Source organism: Apteryx mantelli, chromosome 9 (assembly GCF_036417845.1).
Source record: "Apteryx mantelli isolate bAptMan1 chromosome 9, bAptMan1.hap1, whole genome shotgun sequence".
Lineage (NCBI taxonomy): Eukaryota > Metazoa > Chordata > Aves > Apterygiformes > Apterygidae > Apteryx > Apteryx mantelli.
The window spans coordinates 30,811,570-30,838,434 of record NC_089986.1 but is presented as its reverse complement, the minus strand read 5'-3'; the positions used below and the strand labels follow the sequence as shown (position 1 = coordinate 30,838,434).

The 26,865-nt window shown below is 37.9% G+C and overlaps 1 protein-coding gene across 2 annotated transcripts; it reads right to left on the bottom strand.

The window, feature by feature from the left end:
• Positions 1-3,812: 3,812 nt before the first annotated feature.
• Positions 3,813-26,735, bottom strand: SEPTIN2 (septin 2). 2 transcript variants are annotated; one of them, XM_067302089.1, is made up of 13 exons: positions 26,659-26,735; positions 24,021-24,054; positions 22,524-22,644; positions 19,194-19,280; positions 18,196-18,319; positions 16,511-16,645; positions 16,070-16,187; positions 13,775-13,876; positions 13,314-13,459; positions 11,911-11,994; positions 9,245-9,302; positions 7,235-7,347; positions 3,813-6,822 (listed from the first exon to the last, which is right to left on the bottom strand). In XM_067302089.1, the coding sequence occupies exons 2-12, from the start codon at positions 24,027-24,029 to the stop codon at positions 7,243-7,245; spliced, it is 1,089 nt and encodes a 362-aa protein (XP_067158190.1). In that variant the 5' UTR covers positions 24,030-24,054; positions 26,659-26,735; the 3' UTR covers positions 3,813-6,822; positions 7,235-7,242. The 2 variants fall into 2 exon arrangements, with proteins under 2 accessions (XP_067158190.1, XP_067158191.1); XM_067302090.1 differs by having other exon boundaries at positions 26,669-26,726.
• Between the last annotated feature and the right edge of the window lie 130 nt (positions 26,736-26,865).

Below are 26,865 nucleotides of genomic sequence, written 5' to 3'. Positions count from 1 at the left end.
AGGGTCTCAGATTCCTGAGGGTCAAGTCTCACCCCTAAAGACTGAGGCAAAGCCAGCATTCAGGATCTCTGCCTTTCCTGTGTCCTTGGGCACCAGGGCCCCTGCCCCATTCAGCAGCAGGCCCACATTTTCCCTAGTCTTCCTTTTGTTACGGATGTATTGGAAGAAGCCCTTCTTGTTGTCCTTGACATCCCTTGCCAGATATTACTCCAGATGGGCCTTGGCCTTCCTAGCTCCATTCCTGCATACTCGGACAATGTCTCTATATTCCTCAGAGGTTACTGTCCTTGCTTCCATCTTCTGTAGACTTCCTTCTTCTGTTTGAGTTCTGCCAGGAGCTCCTTGTTCATCCATGCAGGTCTCCTGCTTCCTTTACTCAGCTTTTTGGGATATTCCTCAGACTATCAGTAATTAACAGCCTTGTTTATTCTCTATTTCAGATACTTCCATAGAGCATGCAACATTTCAGGATCTACTACAAAACATCCGGAGAAATGCATGAAAGAAACACTGGTTGGGGCTTGGGGGAGTGCAGGGGGTGGGGGCGGGGGATTCTTATTTTTAGAACACAGGTCATGAAAAGGGAGCCTGCAGATATTTGGTTCCCTTTTTTTTTTTTTTTAACTACTAAATTTGTGAAACATGTTAGCAGAATTTTGATGGGATTCCTCCTTCAGGACAGAGAAGCAAGATACACCAGCCAGAATGCCACCAAGTGCCAAGGAAACAGGAACATAAAGTGACCCTCTTCCAGCCACTTCCATGCTAGGCGCTCAGAAAACAAGATCCAGGCAATATTTGACTGGTCAGCCACAGTGTAAACCCCGCATGGTGCAAGACAGTCAGCTGAAGACAGTACACTCATCTGCACTCATGCAGTCAACTCAGCTGTTAACAATAGAGTGATTCAACTGACATCAGAGTTACAATTCATGAGCCTGAACATCATCTCCTTCAGAGTCTTGTGAAGATATCCTACTGTTTTCCAGCTGTGGTGGAAGATAAAGCAATAAAGCACTCCAGCTCTTTTTGCACTAGACTTTTTGATATTGCTGCCCAGGATAGTAAACGGTGCATATGCACTGTAATGAGAGAGGTTAAATATAGTCCTCTTTGGTAGCGTTTGTTAATGAAATGCCAAACATTCTTTTCTTCTAACATCACAAGACAGTTTTCTTTTCAGTCGCTTATCTACCTCTCTCTGAGGTCATTAGAGTGTTTATGGAGAGAGAGGTATGACTAATTTATCCACAGATGTCAACTAAATGGAAAGCTTAGGAGCAAGTGGAGTAAATCTGATCTCCAGCCCAGTTATCCTAATATTCAGAATGACCTGAAACAGGAACACAAGAGGCTCTAAATTATCTCCTTCCTCATTCCTTGCTGAAGAGCAAGATGGCCAGGGCACAAACTACAACCACTCTGTTCAGATTTTCAGAAAAAGGGATCACTGCTGTAGGCAACCCACTGTCATTCTAACCAGGAAAAGTGGAACCTAGAAAAAATATTACCCCAAAGGTATGGATGAAATAAGAAAAGAATGATGGAAACTTGCAGTATACCAAATGGAGGAACCAAGGAAAGGGCAGTCTAAAGACAGAAGAGAAAATCTTTTGAAGGGTACAAATACGACCAGGAGACAATAATCTTAAGAATGTTGAAGAAGAGTTAGAAGGGTCAAGAAAAGACTGGAGAAGAAATGTTTATAGAAGAGGAAGGACAATTGGATGAGAAATGCATTCAGAGAGAAAACTAAAAAAAGGGAAAGATGCACATGCACAAGAGAAAGCAGTTACACTGAAAATTTGCATCCAAATATATTCAGCTGTATTACCTTATTGCATGTAAAAACTTTGAATATATCAGCATAGCCATATACTAAAAATGCCCTGCAATTCCTCCAAAACCATGTGATAGCTCTGTTTTATGCAAATTTAAGTTAAAGTAAGGTCTGTTCCAACATGCAAACACGTGTGTCGACATGCTGCCTACACAAATGCATTAGCGTAAAATTCCTCCTAGCGCTGTTAATGGTAAGCCAGTGTACCAAAGAACACTTTAACATGAGTAGTTACTTATTTTGCTGGTCATGATTTTAAATAATATTTATATTAAAATATTGTAATTCAATATTTTTAGCAGTGCCAATCTCTCTTTTTTTTCTTACACAAAAGATCTGAGGGAACCATTGGCACTAATCCATACACTTTTCAGTAGAAAGCTTACAATAAGTTTACCCACTTTTGTGAGGGGTTTTACATGTCAGTTCTGCCATGCTATTTCGGTCCTCAGCCACAGTCACCATTGTTTTCCTTTATGTGCATAAAACTAACAGATTTTAGCAGCCAAATGTATCTCCAAGCAAATTTCAATTACAGCAGGGGCTGCCCAAATGCTACCAAGACCATGGTCTCCATTGTCCTAGATATAATGAGAAATAGTTCCTTGGCCTAAAGAACTTGCAGTCTAAAAATAAGGGAATAATGGAAAGAAGCAGGGGCACAATGGTCTGCTCAAAATTCACACGAGTAGCAACACCTCAGAAATGAGGCCTGGGTTGTAGGACGCTCAGTCCAGTTCCAATTTAAGATTCTCTCTATTCTTTGGTTCTAGATGTCCAATATAGAAACATTTATGACTGGTTTTGGATTAAGCTTTCAGCTCACCCCAATCTCACTGCAATATACTTCCTTATAGCAGATGGAAGTATACTTATCCTTACACTTTCTTATGGGTGACTGGAAAAAAGCAGGACTTGTCTGCTGTGATTTAGCATTCAGCATACCTGGTAAGAAAACCTGGAAGATTTTTTGTAATAAGTTTTCCAGGAGGGATTTCATTGTGCAACTTTTAGCGTAACTCTTTTCCATCAATCCTTTCCAGATTTCGATTTGAAGTCCATGAAATAGTCTTCTATGCTTGACAGAATGCTTGCCATTCTGAAAACTCTAGACACAATCAGTACACAGAAAAACAGTCTTCTCTCAAAAAAGTAGGTCTGACATACTCAAGGATGCTTTCCTACCTCTCCCTTCACTACAGGCTGAAGATGAATCTTCCTTAAATGTATCAGTCCTACACTAAACGCTTGAAGTAAATAAAACAAATATACTTTAAAGCCATATATGAAGATTCACAACAGGCAGAAGTCTTACCCGCCGTGTAGAATGATATGACTCCACAATGTGCACCTCCCAGCAACGATACAGCCATCCAAAGTGAGCTGTCCAGAGCAGGGCGCATGAGAAAGTGACACGTTTCAAATTCAAAGGACTGCCATAAAATCCTCTGGTATTCACGTTTACCTCAGGAATCCAAGAACAAGGACACAGCCTCGTGCTCTTAATCTGTGACAGCCATAGGACTGGCTGAAGTAGTTTCACAGAAAGTTGAGAGTCCTAAATTATTTTGGAATGTCTAGTACAAAGATCAAACACCCTTCGTGTTTCCAGAAATTAAGCAGCATTCACTGGAGAACATGATGACCTCTTATACTTAAAGCACCATCCACAACAAGTAGCTGCATTCTGTGCTAACATTATAATTAAGAGACATAAAAGTTTGGTGAGAGCTGCAGAAAGAGTAGTATCCCATAGGTAGAACTTTGGGAGCTCTGGGAATACCCATATGGAAATACACTGTACCAATAACCTTAAAGCATGCAATATTTAATAGCTATATTTTATGCAGTTTCAGCAATGCATTTCCCTTTCACTCAAATCTAAATTTCTCCTTTATATTCAGAATGTATCACCACAAACTAACTAATATTGCTAAGGTGGATTAAAACAAGGAATCAGATAGGAAAAAAATGTATATTTTAGCACTTTTATTATAGTCTTGACTAATGGCAGTACATAAGAAATAATGTAACAGTAAAGTTTTTGTATCAAGAACAAGTCATTTTAGCTACCAAATATAAAGCTCTACAAATTTAAAATAACAGCATTCTGACTCCTAAAATAGAAACTATAACAATGCTGTAACAGAAGAACTGTGGCCAGTTCAGTAAGCAACATCTACCTTTTGGCTCCAAGCCTTTCTCCTACCAGTAATTGAGTTTATCTGAAAAAGGATCTGAGAAAGGTGGTCTCATTTTTGGTATCTTGCCATGAAACCACTGAATGAAACAATTAGCTTTGCAAATGCATCATAAGAAAAGCGAAGGGGGAAAAAAAAGAGATCTTCAGAGATGTCAGGCACACTATGAATGACTGTCCCAAAGACTTGGAAAGAAGCAGCAATTAGCCATCCTAAGTATTTCAGTTAAAACAGCAAGTGCCATAAACTTGCTTTTTCCAATGAAAAAACATATGAAAATATTTCTCCTGCTAGAATTCGTCAATCAAAAACTATTTGCATAAGAATCAGCCATAATACTTCATCATGATGAAATATTTTAATAGATATATACTATTTCAAAGAATAAGACATTGCCTAAAGCAATTCCACAGGTAGTGACCAAACTGTAATACAGCACTAAATGCATGGACAACCTGCTTTTGTTCCCGCGTTAGCATAAGTAGAAAAACCAGGCAGAGACTAACAAACAGACACACACAGAGGGTTACACGTACAGCTAGTCCCCCTTTGTATACGTTTTAGGTTTCACAGTTCTTCTTCAAGTACTGGTCCGCAGTACTATTGCAGCCTACAATACTGCACTAACCTTGTATGTAAAGCCAAAAACGGCGTGGAGTTTTTCTCCTTGGCAAAGTGGACAACATCTGGAGCATGCTATATCCAAAATACTCAACAGATATCAGACAAAGAGCTTAAAAGCACACAAATGCTGCAGTGTCAAAACAAAACCAGAGTTGTTGCAACTGAAGAACAGCATGGGACTTTCCAAAATACTTAATGATTTAAGTTTCTAATGAGTTCTTTTGGCAAATTTATGACAACTGATTCACGGAATGTGTCAAAAGATTTAGAAAGAAGTAAGGTGCTGTGGAATGTTATTTTATGATAATATTGCAATTTTTTTTTCTACAGTTGTTTAGGAAAGGCAAGACAAAAATATGGAAAAAACATGCATTTCTAAATACGTTTAATATGTACTTATTTGACAAAACAGGACTTAATACTTCTATGTATCTAAAAATATAAAAAGGTTCTTGTTCTTATTTTTGTCAGGGTGAGGGAAGACTGAATGAATAATGTGCAAAACTTTGAGAATAACTGCTTTTGAGAAGAGCACTGGAGCTTCCTAGCAAAGCCTATGATGGAGGATTTTACTTCATATTTTTATAAAGATTCAAATATAAAAAAAATTCACAAACAGTAGTTTCGGGAAGATAAAAATTTCAGTTACTAAGCAAGTTGATATTTAATCTAGCCATTTAAGTACCACTGAAAATATACGTTAACTGTAGAAGTCCTATTCCTTTTTTCAAAGGAATGTTAAAATTTTATTTATTTATTTTTATAAAAGTCACTACTGTACCTGAGCTTAAAGAAGAGAAAAAGGTTGTAATTCTATTTATTTATATGCTGTTCAGATAACAATGTTTTGTAACAGATTACATTAGGAAATCTGATTTCTGGCTTTATCAGAAGCAGTAGAAAAGCCAAGCAAGGCATATTACTGCTTACCTTATCAGCTACCGCATATGTAGCTGTATACTATAGCTGTTATTATGTGCTGCAGCTACCATACAAGCCTTTCTGTGTTGAAAAGGTCTAGCCAAGGTCAAAAAAAGGTCTCCCTTACTATTAGCCTTAAGGAAAGTGACCTTGGCCTAAAAAAGCATGTAACATATCAGAGTCGCTTCAAAAGTAATACTGCTAACTCCATCTTGGAGCAGGACCTTAAAATACAGTTTGCATTGATCCTATCAGGCACAGATCACTTTAAAAGAAGAGAAGTGTGCTAGTACGCATTTTATACTAAAATTTACTGTTTGCAATGCCCTAAAAATAGTATGAAAATTCAGTAAGAATTATGTAGCTTATTGTGCTTTTGAATACAGGAAACACCTATGCATAGAAAACTGCTCTTTGGGGTTCACTTCATTTACCAATATCAGCACTATTCTAGTTTTTTTTTTGCTACAGTGATGCCAGAAAAGAATAGCATTGATTTATGCTGATCTACAAGAAACTCTTAAAAAGTATTTGCAATAGAGTAGAAGATCATAGGGAAGCAATAAGGATGATACCTCCCTCAAGGTTAAATCTGAAGGAAATAACGCCTGTCATATAGAATACAGTGTGCCCCTTAAAGAGGCATTTCTTCTTCTTGTTAAGACACAAGGCATGCCTGAATTTTAATTAGATAATTGCAGAGGGCAAGGAAATCACCTGCTGCACTGAGCAGGAACGAAAAAGGGCCAAGTATCTCACAGACACAAATCTGTAAACACTACAAAAAATACAAAATTAAGATCAGCGTTGCAGGACCCCCTAATCAGGTGACTATTAAACCACTGAACAAGACATCACTGACAGCTGTTTATTTCTAAATGTAATGAGAAGTTAAAAGCAGGGGGCTAATAAGCCATATAAAAAAAGTAAAAATCAACTAATGCAATGTCAGGCTAGAAAAGTTTCAGTGTCTACTTTGTACCCCTAATACAACGGGAAATTGAAAATAAGCTCAATATAAGAATTACTAAACAGAAAAGTCATATGTGTATGATATATAAAATACTGACTGACTACATGTTATAAAATACATATCACAAAAGTTACCACAATGCATTTCCACATTAAACTCTAAAGTAAACTCCAAGCCACAAGTTGAGCAAAAGGCATCCTTTCTGGTATGACACCATCATAATTCAACTCCAGAATGTTTACTTTAACAGGGTATAAAGTAATCTGCAAAAGGAGACAGAAAAATACAATTTAAAAAATCAGCTATCTTCTTACTTATACATTTAGAAAACTGAAAACTTGTATATATTAGCAGTCACAGTGAAACAATGACTTCATCATGAGTCTAAGAATCACCTGCTTACACAGTTTTAAAAACTCCTTCCATAATTCTTACCAACACACATTCTACAGACTTTCTGGAAAAACTGAATGTATATATTTGCACCTGCACAAATATTAGTTAGGCTTCAAGCCATTTCACTTCACAAACACTAGTTAAACATTAAAAATTACCACGAGGACTGAAATATATGCAGACTGATCTTGTAAATGTTTTTCCAAAACCTCATAATACCAATCACATTAATGAATTACTAAAAGAAAAACCCTTTAGGCAGCTCTTTGAACATCTTACCAAAGACTTTATACATGGTGTCCTTGAACTGCACTGCTGTCTCCCTCTCCACTGTGCATCTGCATCTGCATCTGCGCCTGCATTCTCGCAATCATCTCCTGCATGCGACGAAGCTGGAAAGGTAGCACAGGGGAATCCTTTAGTCTTACCTTGCCTCAGAGTATGATTCTTCACTGCCACCACACTATTAATTATTTATATTAAAGAAAGCACACACATTTGCATTAGGTTTATCTGATGGGCAGTAATCTCAGGTTATGGTGTTTTTTTCTATTGCTTTGTCCATTAAGAGGCTGGAAATTTACTGACTGAAATGAACAGGCTTTATTATTGTAATTTAGGACCATACTTTTAAGCATCCTTAAATGGAAGTCTTTGCTTTCTCTGAAGTTAAATACGTAAGACTTAGTGTTGAAATGCTGAACAAACAGTTACCAAGGCTAGTCAGAAGAAAAGCAGGTTGTAGACTGCGTTTATGTCCTTCCAACTACACCTGTATCTGTTGGAAAAAAACTGTCAGGAATATTTCTGGACTCCCTTGCTAGTAATGACCATGTGGAAGCAAGTATTACAGGCAAACCATCCAAGGAGACGTATGCATTATTAAAAATGTTTGAATTCCAACAAGCTTAATTTTAGAGTACTGGAATCTTTAAATACAGGGTAATCATATAACTCAGCTACTGAGATTAGTTCAGCCATGTTACGTATACAACACTTAGAAATTCTTTTACAGTACCAAACTGCCTGACAGATGGGAAGTCAACTTCGCTACTGAAATGGTTTTAATTGCCTTCACGCATCTACACTTCAAATGTCAAAGGCCAAAAATTTAAGCACAACAACAAAAAGTTAAAGCTGTGAGATGTTTACAATGTCTTTCTTCACATTCCTTGGGATGATGACCCTTTTCATTTTTTTTCTGGTTATCTTTTGGACTTTGATAGCCACTAAGACCACAGCCGGAGGCTTGAGGGTCTTCTTGTGCCAGGACAGACCAAAAGGTCCATCTAACTCAGCCTTCTTTCCAACACTGGCTCCTAGCAGATGTATGGAAAAGCACAAGATCCAGGTGCACACACAATTGTGTGCATACTATCTCAATTTCTAGAAATCTTCATCTTTAGAACTTTCTAAACCAAAAAAATTTTATTTCTGTGTTTAGCGAGCACTGGCTGGCTTTACTTTCTCTGTGAACATGTCTCAGCATTTTTGAGCTCATCTATAATTTTGGTATGCACAAAATTCCACGCCAATGACCTCTACAACTTACAGGCTGTGTTGAAAGTACCTTTTCTCTTTGAAATCTGCCACCTGTTAACTTTGTTAGATGTGACCGGCTTCTTATTTTGTGGTTTTCTATTCATCTTGCCATCCATGATTATATAAGCTCCTTACTATAACCTTGCCTTCTGTCATCCACTTCCCAACAAGAATATTAGCCTAATCTCATACAGCAGCTGCTTCAGATCTCCAGTTCGGCCTCTCTGCCCACTCTTCACTTTTCATTGTACTTTTTCTAGTCTCAGCTATACGTCTTTTGAGTTAGGGGGACCATGAAAACAGTGTTTGAGCTATGCATTATGGATTTATCACAGTAGCAGAATGATAATTTCCATTTTCTTCATTATTCCTGACAACTCTTAACATTGCTGCCTCCTTTGCGGTAGTGCTAACCTGACTTTTCCCTGATCTGCGATTACTAACTTCAGAGCTTTTTCTCATGTGTGAGGGTAGCTCTCCCTCCCCTGTAACGGGCATTAAATCCACTGATGTCATGCTGGATTCCACTGTATGAAATCAGATTCCATTTGTTCCAGTAAATTAGTATTCTGAGACTCTTCTACACCACTTTGCATTGTTTTGTTATCCCATCTTCAATAACTTTATATCAGCAAATTCTGCTGTCTTTCCCTTTAAAAATTAACAAGATTATGTAAATCACTTGGCCTAAAATAGTAAAAGAATAAAATTCCCCCACCACATGAGTACAGAGTTTTGACATCTTACTTCAGCTTCTTTTTCAAGTAGAATCTGGTCTTTGTTTGCTTCTTCATTTTCTATTTTCCTAAGATAAGACAAATATTGTTTAGCAACATGCATACATGCTGGATCTTTCATTTCTATTGAATGCTTTGACAAAAAAAGGCTCTCAGAATAGATGTTCACCTTATTTGTGAACATTTGATAATACACAGAGAATTTATTGAAGCATTTTCCCCACACAGATTTAATAAATTTTTATATTAAACTTTTTCTTTCTTTTCAAGCAAAACATCAATTTACCCCTTACTCCTCCAGCAATTTAAGTCCAGAATAAGTAGAAGATTCAAAAAGGCTTCTGTGAATTTAGAACATGCCAGATCTTCCGATATAAGTATGAATGAAAATTATTTCTGAACAGTATTCAAGTATAGCAGTTTACTCGAGCATAACATTACCTTAACTGATTGTAATTTGAGTACCACACAGGTACATCAAATTCAGAAATACTACAAACAGCTCATTTTTTCTTTTCCATTGGTGCAATAAATCAATACAGCTAAATCAAAATGCAAGTTCAGGATAATGCTGGACAAGTTATTAGCAAAAACATGGAAGCAACATATCAAATACTTAGTGCTTTAGGAAACTGTGAATCTGAAAGCATGGCTACCCCGAGGCAGAACCTTCCTTTGATGCAGTTCTATCTCACCTCTGACTTTATGAGTCACATTTGCTATCAAGGATCCAAAAAGCACGCATTACTTACGAAAAGCTTTAAGAGTAAGACAAATTATTTAAACAGCTAAAGACAAAAAGAGAGCAAGCCCCTAATCCTTTGTTTAGTATAGTATCGTACTCAGACAAAATGCCAATCCTTGAACAAATGAGTACATTTACCTTTTGAGAGAACTTGCTACTCTGCATGTGCACACATGTGTACAAGTCACTTATAACCAAGCCCATAAAAGCAACGTAATCGCCGTACATATCTTCCAACCGGAGGAGCCTTTTACCCCCTTCTCCACTTCGAGTTTGAAGGTTGATTATTTTTCTACTATATTTTAGTAATTCCAAAAGATTTGTTTTGTGTAACATATACAATTATAGTACAAACATTGATCATTCCTGTTAAAAATAAGCAAATGCTTTCAACCAATATCTAAGCAAACTACTGCTTAAGTGGGACATCCCAGTTTTAAATTGAGAAACTGAACTTCAAAGCATTTGGAGGCACTATGTTCCCTACCACTCTGCTACTACATTTCTCCTACCCCAAGTTGCAGTGAGAAAAAAATCTACTAATAAATCTAACCATAAAAGTGCTATCAAAAGTGCAAACCAAGTGAATGGATGTTTGCTAAAAGGTTAACAGAGAAACAGATTGTCAAAAAAATCCCCTCTGTGCCTGAAAGCCTCTAGGAACACTAGTGAATACAATCAACAAGCACTAATTACCCAGGACTGCCAGTGGGATAGGTGCAAATTTGAAACAGGTCCCCCACAAACTACCCTCACGTACAACAAACATGACTACATCCTAACACCATCTCAGAAATGTGACAACAAAGACACACATCCTATTTAACTAAACCAGATACAAAAACATGTTTTAATTTCACAAGGATACCCCAACTTAACGGCAGTTTACTGTCGCAGGTCCTTGGGTGAGGCTGCTTTAAGTCCTCTAAAACTGGTAAGCATTATTTTAACTCTGCACAGCCTTAGGCGACATTATATCTGTTGGATAACAGACACCATAACTTGGCAAAGATCTTTTTTGTTTTAACTTGAACTTAAGAAGACAGGATTGAAAAAAACAGGGAAGAAAAGCATGTCATCTTGCCTGAAGGGAAAACTGAACTTGTAGGCCAATGCTACAGGCAGAGACAAACTCTTTTTCCTGAAAACTGACTAAGCAGGGGATAAAACTTCTGTCAACAAGGGGAGTTTCACGCTGAAAAAAGCTTTGTGAAGTGTATCAAACCCACTGAAGTGTGCAATTATGAAACCCTCTAGCGGTTGAAATAAGAGAAGCAACTTAAAAATCTAGACCACGGAACACCCAGTTTTCAGCAAGAACTAAACTCAACTTTACAAACCCTGTCATTTTAGTCAAAAACGGGGGGCTCTGCCTGCCTCTCTTACCAGGATAGACTTGCCCTACCCACCGCAGCTCAAAACAGTGTTGAAAGGCATTATACTATGACTGCTCTCCAAAGAAAATTAGTTATTTACACCATGTTGAATAAAGCACTGCAGTAGGACATAAGTTTCTCTTTTTAAGGACACAGTCCAGACAGGTCTGAAAAGAAAATTTTTAATGTATTGGGACTGATTTTTAACTTGCAGATATTTTTAGAAGCCATTTAACATACACATCTGCTCTACTTATTTACCTTAAACATTCCAATCCAACTGTGTTAAAGCCCTAAGCACAGCAGAGATCTAACTATACTCTTTTAATTTCACAACTGTTTCTTCAGATTTGCATACTAGCTTTTCTTAGACTCAACTCCTAAGCGCAAGCTGATCAACGGACCTTGGTGTTGGCTGGAACTACAGAGCTGCCTATGATTTTCCAATTCCTAGCAATGAAAAGGCCAGAGAGAGAGAGAGAGAGAGAGAGAGAGAGAGAATGAAAACCAAAGTTCAGAGGAGGAAGAAATAGCACATAACCATGAGATGACAACCTGCCGCCTCGCTTGAGCCTCTCAGAGCGGAAGTTCTCATAGTGAAGATCTTGGGTCACCTCCTGAAGATCTTGCATATGGGTACTGGAGGAAGAAAAATAATTTAAAAATAGCACGCACGTGTTCCACCAGATTGCTCAAGCGGCTCTCACATTCAGCACTGTACTGGGTCAACTGATCCAAAATACAATTTTGTAAAACTATCATCTACATGATTTTTTAAAATGTTTATTTCTCCTTAGTTTAGGAAGTCACAGCCAGCAGCGTTGGATCATATTACTGTTCAAGCTCTAGGGACCAGCAGTGGGTGCGCTAATACACAAAGAACACTGCAGGGAAGACGTGAAAGGCACCTTCCCACTCTTAAGCAACTCCCCATCAAAACACAGTCTGTTTGAATGGCATCAAAACTAAACAGCTTCTTGGCACGTATCTAACACGTCACCTTCTATAAGCACACCACACTTATCAAGAACTCCGCTTCCAAAGCTCTTCTTTTAAAAGAGGAGTTCCAATAATTTTACACGCTCTGCTATGAAAGAAGAGCATACGCATGCATTGCAGAGCTGAATGCCATTTTGATAAGTCCATTCGAGAACTTAAGCCACATGTACAGCAATGTTTTTAACACAGACATCCCATTAGTGCCAGTAGGCCTTACGCAGCTGATGAACTGCACTGACGTAACCCAGATGATTTTAATTTATGTGCAAGTATTCATTATATAGTTAGACTGAACGGGAAGAAGATTTGCAGTTTGACAAAAAACGTGACGATACAAAAAAACTAGCGTGCTCAGTGTCTGCAGCTGTTTAATGTGCTAATTTAAAAGCTAACTTAAGCTAAATTGGTGCAATAAAAGGCACACAGGGCCACCACCTTGGACCCTGAGCCATAAGCTGTGCCTCTGGGCGAAGCCTTTGCTGAAGCAGCCCTGGGCAGGGGAAGCTAAGCAGCAAAGCATGGTGTGTGCGGGGTGGGGGTGTCAGGGGACGCTGCGTAACAAAGCGTGGTGGGGGGGTGGGTGGGCGAGCGTGTGTAGAGTCCTTTGCAGATATATAGATACAGATATTTTAAACAAGCAGCAGGCATAACTCAACCTGTTTTATGTTCTTGGGGCTCTGTATAGCTGTACTACACTGTGTTCAAAAAAGGGATTAGACGATGAGGATTTTCACAGAATCACTGAATAATTCAGATTGGAAAGGATCTCTAGAGGATATCTGGTCCAATCCCTGCTCAGGCCAGGGCCCACTAGATCAGGTTGCTCAGGGCCTTCTTCAGATGAATTCTGAACATCTCCACACATGGAGATTCCACAACCTCTCCAGGCCCCGGGGACCCATTTCACCTTCACAGTGAATTTTTTTTTCCTAATATCTAATTGGAATTTTCTAACTTACATTAACATGGTCCTCAGCTTCAGGAAGTCATTATGTTCTGGATTCTCCACTTCAACGACACCCCATGGGTAGAGTCGACCTCTAACTTTTTTACCTTTGGCTTCAATCAGTTGATTGGATCCCACCACACAAAATGGAATACTGGTCTGAAAGCAAAATTCAAAAGTTACTAGGAATGAACTAGAACAAAAAGAACTCCGTGAACAACTCTTGTTTTGCTCAGCACAGCTTATTGTGGTAATAAGTTTGTAATGCTAATTTGAAGCTGTCAAAACACTTTACAGAAAAAAAAAATCATTGTTATCACCATCTTCTAGATAGGGAAGCCTACGCATAGAGCTACAGTGGTCTCAAGGTCTCACAGCACGTAACTTCTTTTAAAGCCATGTGAGCAGTCTGAAAAGATACAGTAATACTACCTTTGCCTCATCTATGTATGTAACCTGTGAAGCCGGTCTCACCTTGAGGAGTCTCGTCTGCTCTTTAAAATCTTCATCCTCATCTGATTCAGCATCAGGCAGGTGATAGATCTTGATGCCATGCTCTTCAATTTCATCCAGAATCTGAGATTTAAAAGTATAAGAAATGGAGATAATATATGTGTAATTGTGTGATTCTATGTGATTTTGTGATATGTGTAAAGTGAGAACTTCTAAGTTTTATAGTAAAATTAGTTAATCAGTTACACACAAACCATCCGTTGAGAAATTTGGACCTATCTTACTGATCCAAATTACTTGCAAAGTATCTGTTTTTAAACACCATGTTCCATCACGATATTCAACAACCACTTTGCACAGACTTCCAGGCAGACAATAGCGCGCGTTGCCGTATGTTAACATTATGTCCCTCAAGAGAATATCTATTCAGTAACACTGACTGTTGTGTAGAAACAAGATCTGCAATAGAGCGTTACATTGTTCAGTCTCTGATATTTTATTATACCCAAAATTACATCTATGACTAGCCATGAAGTTTAATTTTAAACAAAGCTATAAAACAATACAACACTTCTTCCTTCCCAATTGTTTCTGTTTCACACTAGCTGCAACTGCCAAAACTGAAGCACTACCTCCCCTTGCTCAGGGAATACTACTACACTTCAATTTTACTTGAGAAGAAAACCGAGTTCCTCTTCTGAGCGTGAATAGAGATTTTTAAAAAGTCAAAAAACAGTTGCAGAAGTTTTAACTTTGTGGTACCAAGATTATTTGCCATGTGGACTGAAAATTTATTTCCATTGTAGAAGTCCCCAACTTCAAACAGTCTTGTTTTATTTCACTTTTTTTTTTTTAATATGCAAATGTATTTTGCTTTCTGTTTACCTCAGCTCATTCACATCTTGGTTCAAGATGAGAACACAGTTTACTCCTTTCAAGATGCAAATTAAGAGAGAAAAACTGTTTAATTTAGGTGATGAGCATCCCTTTTCCTCCAATTTAAGCTGTTCCTAATACTGCTCAGTAATTATTTCCAGTTTTTAATGTAATATAGCAGCAGAATAGCCAAGAAAGAATCATGCATGAGCTGACTTTAAATGGGAACAGTTTTGAACCCAGCATACAGCAGGCAATCAACAGAGAGACCCAAATAATAACAACAACAACAAAAAAAAAGTTTAACCATTTTAAAACTGCTTAAATGTGCCTATCTCAGTAGTGTTCCAACGAAAGGGCCTTCCCTGCAATCAATCAAAATTCAAAAAACACTGTCCTGTGTGGATTACACACAAAGAAACTAAGCTCTACTGCTTTTTTAATCCTTTGCAATTTTTTAAATGAGAAAGCATTGACACAGAAGTCATAATTGCTTTGAAAAGTCTAAAACTCCTGCTCTTGCTCCCAAATTATTATTGGGAGGTGGGGGGGGGGAGAAGGATTTAAAAAACAGAGCTGCAAATACCACTAACACTTTTTTTCCTGTATTCTTGACTGCTAGTTTAGGAGTGGTATCTGCAGCAGAAATCCAGTTGCCAGAAATGCAAATTTTGCTCTTAAAAAAAATTTCCTATTTCTGCAGAATGCTAGCAGAACAACTATTTCAAAGTAAAGTATACCTAACTTACCCAACTTGCAATAAAAATAAAAAAACCTATAAGGATTTTCAAAATAACTGAAAAAATAATAGATAAACTTTTAAATGTAATAGCTAAGACTGGATCAGCTGAGCCCTCTGGCAAATTAATTCTAATGCATTTTTCTAAATTTCACCCCCCCACCCCCAAATACAACAGCAAGTCCTGCAAGACTGAAACTGTTAAGGGGGCTGGGCTATGGAAGAAAGGATTGGAATGTGTCAGCAGAGAGAGGAACATACAAAAAGATCAAAAAAAATCTCTGAAAATCCTATTTTTCAAACATCAGAATTCTGACTGGGCAAAAAATACATGCAGATGATACTGTTGATGCTTTGGGATGGATCAAACTGGTAAGGGAGCAATTACCATCAGCAAATGCATTTAAATATTTTAAAAGTTTTAAAATTCACTTACAGTATAATCTTAAATGTAACCAACCTGCCATTTTACAGGCAACACTTAAAGGACAATTTCTCAGTTAAAGACATAATAAAGGAACTTGCAAGATATCAAACTGTATATGTTTTCTTCATGATTTTGAATAACGTTACCCTGTGCACATAAGATTGTATTTTTCTTAGCTAGGATGAAGTGAAATTGAATTAAAAAGCCCCTCTCTTCAGTGACCATGCTGCTATAACCAAAGTCCAACACTTCTCTGCAAGCTAGAAAAACTTACCCTTTTCTTTAGCCTCTCTCGCTCTTTCAGAGAAAGTGTATCAGCTTTTGCAATCACTGGTACAATATTAACTTTGTTGTGTATGGCCTTCATAAATTCAACATCCAATGGTTTAAGTCTAAAATTAAAATATGAAAAAAAGTTGAACAGATTTTAAATCTAAATGACCGATTGATTTTCACATCAACACGAACAATAGCTCAAAAAGAAAACACTCCCTGGATTACAAAGTATTAATTACAGCTATTTATATCTATATTAGACGATATGCAGAGCCTCGCACACTCTCCTTACGCAGAGAGAAAAGATGCATTCATTAACTCCAGCAGCGCTAATACTTAACTAATAGCAATCTGATTCTGAAAATTTAAGTCAGTGGGCACAAAACCAAGCCCCTGAAGTAAAATCACTTCAAAAACAAAATGACAGAGAAATACCTACCCATGACCAAATGGCGAAATGAAATAGAAGCAGCAGTGAACACGGTTATCTATGATATGCCTTCTGTTCAAACCACTCTCATCATGCAGATATCGCTCAAACTGCTCGTCAATATAGGAGATTATGGTCTTAAAACTGTAAAAAAGCATATGGATTCAGGAACTCATGTTCATTCCCAAATGCTCAACAATTTTAGTGATCTTTCAAAGGTAATATTAAAACATCACACACCCTGTTGATGAACCAACCTGTTGATGGAGAAGATTAATACTCTTACATCAGTAAATTAACGTAAAAGAGCAGATATCTTAGCATATTATTTAAATCCAAACAAACAACTGTCACTATAAATATACTGTGCACTATAAATATATATATATATATATATATTTTTTTTAACTTCTAAAGCAAATTTCTCTTGGCCTAGTACTTATCTTTTGACTAGAATTAATTGCACATGCTCAAGATAATCTAAGCTTCTTGTTCCAAATTGATTTAACACACCAAATTACTGCGGATGATGCAAGAGCAAACCCTGCCAACAGCTGCAACAGAGCTGCAGAAACGCCAGAATCTTGCATCATTATTGCTCTGAGTTGCATCTCTCTGAACCACTCTAGCTTAGACACAAAGGCTGTTCAGTTTGGGAGAACAGCTATACTCCTTCTACTGTATATTTGCCAAGGATAAATACCACACGCTACATAGACAGGAATACCAGTTTATTACTGGACAGACAAATTAGACAAGAAAAAAAGTATATACCCAGACGTTGGCATAAATAAATGAGACATTCCTTCTGATTCCCAATTAAGGGATGTGCATCAACATTAGAAATGAAGCACAGATCCCAAACAAAGCTTTCCTGACGGCGGAATGGCAGGGGGGAAGATACGGCGGGGTGCAGCAGGAGATCGCAATGAGAACGGTGAGGTGGACCAGCAATAATTTAGAGAGAAGGCAGGCTGAAGCGCAGCCGAGACTATCTCAAGATTATTTTTCAGTACTTATTATAACAGGAATTTGTCAAAACCTCAAACTCGAAGATAAGAATTCTCAAATGAATGTGGACAAGATCTAAAGGTGGATTTTTATGTGCACCAAAGACTAGATGAACTACTTTCTCAGAGTTTTGTTGAAGTTCTTGTGTCCTCAATGGTTCCACTGCTTTCTGACTATAAAAGAAATGTCAAAGACAGTTCACTTAATACCCTTCCAAACTTCAGAAGGTTAACTAAGGGGGGGAAAAAAAAAATCTAAATATCAAATCACATTTATTCCAATTGTTTGGAAGTTACTGATGACTATTTTTAATATATCTGAATAAACCCACAACAATTTAGAACATTTTTAAATTTGAAGTGGTAAACACACCTAAATCAAGCTTCCTCAAAATAGTAAAACATGCCCATCTCTCTGAAATCACACCTCAGATTCATCACATAACCTAACACACACACACAAAAAAAGGGAGATAATGACTTAACAGTATAATCACTGCAGCATTCACTCTTCCTCTGAAAAGGAATATTAAAAGAACTACTGTCACCACCTGGGCTGTCTGCTTTGAGTTGCATATCATTATCAACATAGTCCCACTTCAGTTACTTATTTTTCTCCCCAAGACAGACACAAAATGGATGACGGTCTTCGTACATAGATCAATATATACTCTGTGTACATACCAATCTCGACAATTGATAGCATCACTATATCCTGGTGTATCCACAACTGTCAAACGTAGTTTCACCCCCCTCTCTTCTATTTCAACCGTTGAGGCTTCAATTTGCACAGTACGTTCAATCTTTTCTAAAAGACAACAGATTTGATCTTTCAGAATAGAGTTTAGAAGAATAGATCACTTTGAGATAAAATTAAAAACACTAACTGGCAGCTGCAATTGTGTAATGAGTATTATTCCACAGATAACCTTCTAAGGCCTGATAACATCACAGCGAGACACAGCATCTGTGTTCTTTTGAAAGATTTTGTTTGATAATTATTTGCAATTTCATACTTTTTAAAAAAATCTAATACAGAAACTGAGGTAAAAAGAACTAAGAAAAACTGTAGGTAATCAGTAATCTGGGGAACAATACTAAATTGTATGTAAGGGATTTTTTTCCATAATATTGAAAGGGATAAGTAATTGTCAGCTAACACGATAAATTATTTTAATAAGTCTTTCAAAAGTAGCAAAGAGGAAAAAAAAATAAGTAGCACCATCCTCTATTTTCTTCCAATATTTTCTTTTGTCAGATTATTGTATGTTTTGGTTAACAGAATAAACAGGGACAAGGGGCAGGGGAAGAAAAAGAGGTGAAGACGAACAGTCACAAAATAACCATCCAAAGCAAGGGAATCAAGCTGCAAGTCCAAACAAGCATAAACAATGCTTATATATATATATATATATATGACATTTTAAAAGCAAAAGAATGGATAGACTTTTAGGTACCAATATGATTCTTGACCACACCAAAGGACTGAATGACAACTACCTGATATTCATCACTGGTACTCAGAGAAACAACAGTATCTGACAGTTCAGGTATCAGAAAATGCAATATAAACTATTATAGCTAGAAATGACAACTGGCTGTTACTAAAATCCAAAGATAAAAACAATGAACTCCAAAAATTTTCAGTAAGAACTGAGAAACTAAAAGAAAAGTGTGTTTACCAGCTGCTCCTGGGATTATCCTTTCTGGGTAGAGATCTGTCAAGAACAGGCTGTTTATTAATGTAGATTTTCCCAATCCAGATTCACCTGTGATTCAATACGAAGACAAGCTCAGTATATTTACATAATTAATCTCAACTGTATCCAAACTGTATCATCTGACCATATATTTTTTTCATGTTAAATGTAAATAAATCTTTCCATTTTGGTCTAAAGCTTGTAATTTTGTATTAGAAGCAAAGATTGCATAAAAAGGTTAGATAACAACTTACACATCTCAGGTTTATAGCATCACAGCTTTCACTGAGGATTTGTAATTAAATCTGCTAGTCAAGGGGACTTGTGATCAATTTAAAGTTAGACTTAAAACTTCCTTCCCATGTCTCATGATTTGTTTAAGACATGCTTTCCTGCTGTCACTCTAGAAAATAAAGATCACATACAGTGAGAAGCTAGATCATGTCTAGGTTATATAATCAGTTTAAACAGTGCAAAAGGCACTGCTGAACTTTTGCACAGCCAGCCGTCATAAGGTGTGATTTTTGCCTGCTTCTTATGCTAATAGGGGATACAAGGACCTGAGGGAGGAGGAATATGACACCACCACTGAGTATACACACAGAGCAATTTTTTCACTGCTGAAATTGAGCGTTACCAAAGTGTACCACAAATATGTTTCTGTTCTAGGGCTACTGAGCCACCAGGAAAGCTCAAAAAGCAACTAATTAGCTAAAGATCAAGATATCAATCAGAATAAATGTCCACAGCGTAAAAAAGGCCAGCAAGTCCCTCTAAGCAACAAAGTTTGTTCTGCAACAGCAATCTGACAAAACTATCTGAACAAAAGAAAAAAAGATATGGAATTATTTTTAAATAAAGATTTGACCAGTACCTGCTATTTTTAAGATCGCTTTTTAGCGGTACAGCCTTCGCCAATGGAAGAGACGTGCAGTCAGACTAACTCAACAGTCACATGGCACCACCATTTCAGCAAAATCAAAAAAAAGTTTGATTCTAACCAGGGACACATTCCATACTTTCAGTCTAGGTAAATATTACATCTAAAACAAATCAGTTTTCATTGTCACCATCAAGGATTAATGAAAAGAGCAGTTATTCTAACAACTGGCCACAGTTTATTGAATCTCAAGCAAAATAACTATTTAGATGAAAGCATAGCTCAATAATGAGAATAAATATGAAATTATTGATAAATACAAGTGTCTGGGATTTCTCCGGAACAACACAGCCAAGCAGATAAAGTATCACAAACCCTAGTTCATATTTTCAAGAACCATGACAAACAATAGCAGAAAAAACAATGAGAAAAGGAAGAATCATTGGTCAGGACTCTGTCATTATAGATAGCTTTTAAAGAAATATTTCCCTGCATGGAAACTAAGAAATGTGTCGCCTTAATAAAGAAGTACAGTTCAATGCATACATTACAATATCACCCACAAGAGAAAAGACTTAAACCCCTATGCATATGTCAAACAGAAAGAATTCACATTCCAAACTGTTGAAATAACCAACGTTTTAAAGCATAGTTTATTTTATCTTAATCTACTGCCTCCCTCTCTTAGGGTATCTTAAAATGTCGCTCTAAATTTTCAGTACAGTTTTTGGAACTTTTTCCCAGGTTCTCTCACTGTAGTCTTCATTTATCCCTTAGAATACTGGCAGATAACTACCATAAAGTTAACTCCACCATGTCTCAGAGTTAAATTTGGTAGCCTTTCCCTCACTCTGATACCATGTTATTTTCCCTCAAGAAAGAAGAGACAACTGTTTGGTCTATATAATTTTACACAGCTTTTGGCCAGAGCTGTTTTATATGGCATTATTCACAATTAATCTCAAAGACCTCTGGAAATTAAGTTTAGCTACAACTGAATAAAACACATCTTTGTTTTTCAGAACTGTCCAGATTTTTAGGATCACAGAACTGTAAACTCCAAAGAGTTAAAGTAGATACTATAATTTGAAACATGTACTTAAAGTGTGGCTTTACCCTTAGATTTTATAAGGTATCCACTATGGTGTTATGCTAAGCAAATCCAACAAAGCTAAAATAAAATGATTTTGAGCAATGAAAAGACACATTTAGCAAGCAGTGTAACCGAATTTAACTTCCATGTCCCCATTCCCTCTTCCTTCCTCCCCCTCACCCCAGGTAACAGTAAACAACTACCATAAAATTCTGGTAAGACCAAAATAGGGGCCAGCTCTATCTAGCACTGAACTGTAAGAAACAGGATACGAGCAATGCTGCGGCTGTCGTTTGGCAAAATTAATGACGGGTTTGAGGACAGACTCTTTCCATAATTATTGTAATCCAAAAAAATTAAGAACTTAAACATTTACTGTCATGTATCTTCCCACCTCTCCTGCTCATTTCCAGTCATATCTCTTGGGCAAATGCAACACACAAAAGGAATTTACTTACGATGACAGTAAGAAAGAATCCTATTGTATTTAAACCATTCTATTAGGGTACTTTTGGTAAAAGCCTGTTTTAAAGGTGAGAATTACAGAGCTCATTCACCAAAATTCATAAGTTACGGCTCCCAAGCAGCATTACCAGGCAAGATATAGAAGATGCCCAAGTTACTTTTACTACTGATTTGGGAGTCTATTTGATTTGCAAAAATAACACAGAACTCTAAGAAAATCAAGTTTTTCTGCAAACATACTTGATTTCTCTTTCCATTCCTGATATCCACACAGATTCTCAATGAAATGCCTAATAGAATTCCGATTTAAATTATAATTGCTAACAGATAACCAATATTAATTTAAAAAGTAAAAGCTCATATCAAAACCAGCTAATCCAGTTCCCATTCTTCTTTCACAAGAATATTTAGAGAGGAGGAAAGCAGGGGTAGAGAGACCAGAATTCAGATTCTTTTGAACTATATGAATATAACAAAGAGTTTAAATAGAATGGTCTTCTTAACACTATTCTCTTAACCAAAATAAGTAAGCAAAAAAGGTTGTATTAAAACTCAGAAAAGTTTTAAGCTAAATTTTAAATGGAATACATGTACACTCTTAGGGAGAAAAGAAGGAAGCAATGATCACTGGAGTGCAAAACGCAATTTCTTCGCTTCACTCACAAAATTCTTAATGTATTCAAGCATGGTTTGTAATGTGGAGAACAACCAATACACGACTTAATACATTATGAAAGAAAGTTAAATGCTACAGTACAGACGAGCTTTTGGATACTATCTGAAGGCTTGCAACAGTATAAGTAATATTCACTTTAATTCCAAATTATCTGTAAGCAAATACTAATTTTGAGGAAGACTATAAATGTTTCCTTACCAACCACCATAAGAGTGAATTCAAACCCCTTTTTCACAGACTTCCGATGAACCTGATTGGGAAGGTTTGCAAATCCAACATAGCCAGGGGTTTCTGGATTGGTAAACTGAGCAGGCTGTTGCTAAAAATAAAATAAAATAAAATAAGACATAAGACATGCTTGTTTGCATTACTGCTTTCCTCAGTTATTTCAAATATTATAAACTATAATCAAAGAAAGGTTTGGGAAAATCAGAAAATTTGTGGATCTTTTAGCACCCTGAAGTCCATCCCCCTTTGGCTCTTTACTGTTCTCACTAGAACTTTTAAAGAAACAACAAATAAAGCTGTTTCCATTTATCAGGAAATGTTGGGATATGGGACTACTTCTCCAACATTTAACACTTTAAATCATACGGTTTGAAACTATATGACACACAGAGAGAAAACTACAGGGCTGTTCACATTATTAAGCGGTTTCACAACGAAGGATAGATCAACTGCATGCACCTTGAACTAAGAAAAAAAAAATTCCGTTTATTCAACTATCCAGCCAAGAACACTTCAAGCAAAAAAAAAAAAAAACAAAAAAAACACTCACACATTTATTTAGTTAAAGTATGAAGTGCAGTTGCTAATCATACACTTTATATATAGTGTTTTCATACACAATTAAAATTTAAAAAAGCTTGTGGATAGGGCTGATGTATACAAGTAAAAAGGGAACTATTTCTAATCTGTTTTTAGCACATCCAAATAAAAACACTAAATCTGCTCATGAACTGGTAGACATCTGCTGGAAGTCATGATTAGAGATCTCTTTAAAAAGGAAAAAAAAAAATACAATACAGGGTTTCAGATATCCAATACTACAAATACTGCAGAGAAATCTTTAGACCTATTGGCTTGCCTATTTGAATACATTACTCAAGTACTTTCTGTCATTCCTTCCACAGCCAACAAGCTAGCATGGAAGTTTTACCTATTATACCAAATGCACGGAACCAAGAATTGCTTGAATACCATACATCATGTCAGTAATGGTATTAAGTAATCAAGTTACCACACTTTTTAAATGGGATTTTAATAAACAGATCAGTTGACTCTATTTAGTAAAGGAATAAGGATGCAAACAAGAAATTAAATCTAAGAACATTCTTTTCTTAAATTATTCCTACTCAAAACAGTAGCAGAATGGAAGTTTCAATGCAAAAACATAACAGGGAGTTTCTGTGCCATTCCCTTACCAAAATAGCAGATGTCAGGAGCATTATTAGTTCACCAAAGAAGTTTATACTACATGTAGGAAAGTACTTGCATGCATGTTTTACATTATTGAATCATTCAATACTGTGTTTTCTAAAAGTGAATTCTCTTATTTACACACCCAAACTTTAGAACACACATCACCATCAAACACAATGTAACAATTACATATTCCCTGCTTGAAGACAAATACTTAAAAACAATGTATCAGTTTTACAGTGTAACATTTGAATAGGGAAATATCATTCTTACCTTGGACATTTTTAACAGAAGGTCCGGAACAAATCTGAAACAAAATGTTTTTCAGTGTATTACAGATCATATGGGGGGGGGGGGGAAGCAATAAACATAAGTATAATCTCCACTGTTGTGCAGAAAATTAAAGGAGGGCCCTTGAATTTATTTTGGATGTCCAGATTTTGAAACAGTGCAAATAATTTCTCACAGAACACCAGTAGTTGAATCTGCAGTATTAATGAGGAGCAGGATTTTCAGCAACCATCAAGAATTTTATTCCTATCAACATCAATGGACAGCAAATTCAAGCAATATGAATGGGAAGTGCTAAAGACACTAATTAAATGACAAGCAATTTTGAAGCCTGAAAAAAAGAAAAGTTTTCACACCTTTTAGAAACTGATCAAACCAAATACATTGCTAAAAGACATCTTACTATTCACAGGAAACATTTTTTTCAAAGCTTAAAAAACACAACACATGCAGATTTTTTCTTCTTAAAGCTCCTCCCCCTCCACATTTCCTTTAACGCTGGAGTGTGCTACAAAGAGCTACAGACAGCTTCAAAATGAAACATCTTCTCCTCCCCTTTGATCTGGATGCTCGCAAATTCAGTCATCCGTTTAAACTTTTGTTGCCAAGATAAGTTTTTCAGACACAGCTGTATCACTTTGAGATACAAAGCAGAAAAAAGAAAAACCAAAAAACTCTTGTCTGACATCTCCGTGAAGAAAAGCCTCTCAAAGAACAGAGATCTGACAACACAAGAGAACTTCTATTGCCAAATTTACACGATTTCAAGAAATGGTATAGTTTGCTATAACAATATAAAAGCGTCAGCAAATGCTGTATCTTTGGCAGATGAATGTTCCAAGTCCCCTTTCCAGCCCCCCTCCCCCGCTTGACCTCTTTTACAAAAAGGGTATTTGTTCCCACTTACAAAGCCCGCATACTATAACTCTCTTTTACCTGTCTAGCTGACTCCCACTTTCATTCTACAGATTTAAAATTATCATCATCTGACCCTTTCCATCTTCCAAGCGCCCTTGGCTCTTGCAACTACCTCCCCTCCTGAAGAGGGAAATTTTAAAGATTACATTCACAAAGTCATCATGTTAATCCCTTCAAATCTGTCCTCAGAACTAACTTCTTCCTTATTCACAAAAGGATTAGTAACTGCTAAAGGAGAACTAATCATGGTGAGTTAAAATGGGGTGTCTTAATAAACCTCAGGTGATAGCACTTCTTGCTACAGATACAGTAGTTTCCAGAAGCAAATGTCATAGCTGCCAAAAATTATCACCAATTTTGAACCAACTTTGCCTTCTCCCTGGCATAAAAAAGTTGGCCTCCTTTCCATCTGACACTTACCATCTGGCTTGGCCTTCAAGATGGCTTTTGCAAAGAGCATTTAGTTTGGGAGGAACAGACCTTTGCATTGAAGCAATTTGGTATAATTTCACATCAAGCTGAACATGCTGGCAAAAATCTGTCTTCCTTTTTACATTCATAGACAGAATAAAAACGAGGCAATGCATTTTTTAGCTGAAATTTCTTTCTAAAAGTAAAAGCCGGTATCTGCAACGTCTGTATTTCTGCCAACAAATCAGCCTATGAGCAATGAAGCACTCAGCTATTGGCGATGTTACTTGTGAGACTTTTATCTTCATGCACGATTGCTCTGATAACAACTCTTCCTTCCGAGAGTGTTTCCTGCTGAGTGATGTCATTGATCTCCGCTTAACTATTCTCCATGAGAGCTTTTCAACGCCAAACAAAGCTAGATCCTGCTAGAACACAGAAGAACATTCCTCTAATTCACACGGCCTTCCACCCAACCATTTCTAAGAGTGGAGGAAAGTTTCTCACAGCTACTGGGCAATGAAAGAGAGGCATTTAAGCAGCTGGACGGGTGACATTAGGGTTTGATATGTGTACCTAGCACAGAAATCTTTCACAAAAGATCTTTCACATCGAATTCCCCTAAGGCCAGTGGCTGAACTCTCCCACGCATGCAGCAATGCACAGTCTCCGAGCAGTCCAGATTTTCCTCTGGAGCAGGTCAGTCATGTTCCTTAGCCTCCGGTTCAAGCGACACAGCTGGTGTTTCACAGGAAAGCATCGTCTGGAGTATTGTGTGTAAACGACACTTGGAGCTACTGCCTTAACTCTCACTCGCTGTCTTGACACCCCCTCTCTAGAAACAGGAAACTGCATCTTTGAAAACCCTCGCGTGACGTTTGGGGTAGCTTATGCTTTTAGGTGACCTGTGCGGGCTTTGAGCTACGTGGAGAAAGGCAGGATGTGACTTGGCCTCTCCACAACGAAACCAAAGCAGCTCGCTGCTTCACGGCGAGCGGCTCCCACTACCTCTTTATGCCGCACCCCGGGAACGCCCGTCCTCCCCCCAGCCCCCCCCCCCCCAAGCCCCGCTTCCGCCTCACCAGCCTCTCCTCGGGGCGCCTCCCGGCCACCGCCACCCCTGCCCTTCCCTCAGCCCTTCCCCGCCCGGCGCATCCCCGAGGGGCGCCCAGAGGAGCTTCCCGGCCGGCCGCCGAGAGGCCAAAAGCCCCCCGGAGAGCCGGGGAAGCGGCCGCCCTTTCCCGCCCCTCCTGAGAGGAACCGCGGCCCGCAGCCCCTCACCGCCCCTCACCTCACTTCACCTGCCTGCCGGCCCGCGCCGCACCGCACGCAGCCAACCGCCCAACCGCCGCTCCCGCGCGCTCGCGCCGCCCCGCGCGGCCCCGTCCCGCCTCGCCTCACCTCGCGCGCCGCGGGGCGGGGAGCCCCGCCCCTCTAGGCGGGGCCGGGAGGCGCAGCGCCGCGGCCCGCGCGCATGCGCCCGCCCCATTCCCATAGC

Excerpts from the sequence above, each read along its gene's own strand:
- SEPTIN2 (XM_067302089.1), bottom strand. Across the intron at positions 11,995-13,313 it reads AAGCTGAGGACCATGTTAAT|TACCCATATGCAAGATCTTC; the intron begins GTAAGTTAGAAA and ends TTCTTCCTCCAG. Across the intron at positions 7,348-9,244 it reads TACTTGAAAAAGAAGCTGAA|CTTCGTCGCATGCAGGAGAT; the intron begins GTAAGATGTCAA and ends CTACCTTTCCAG.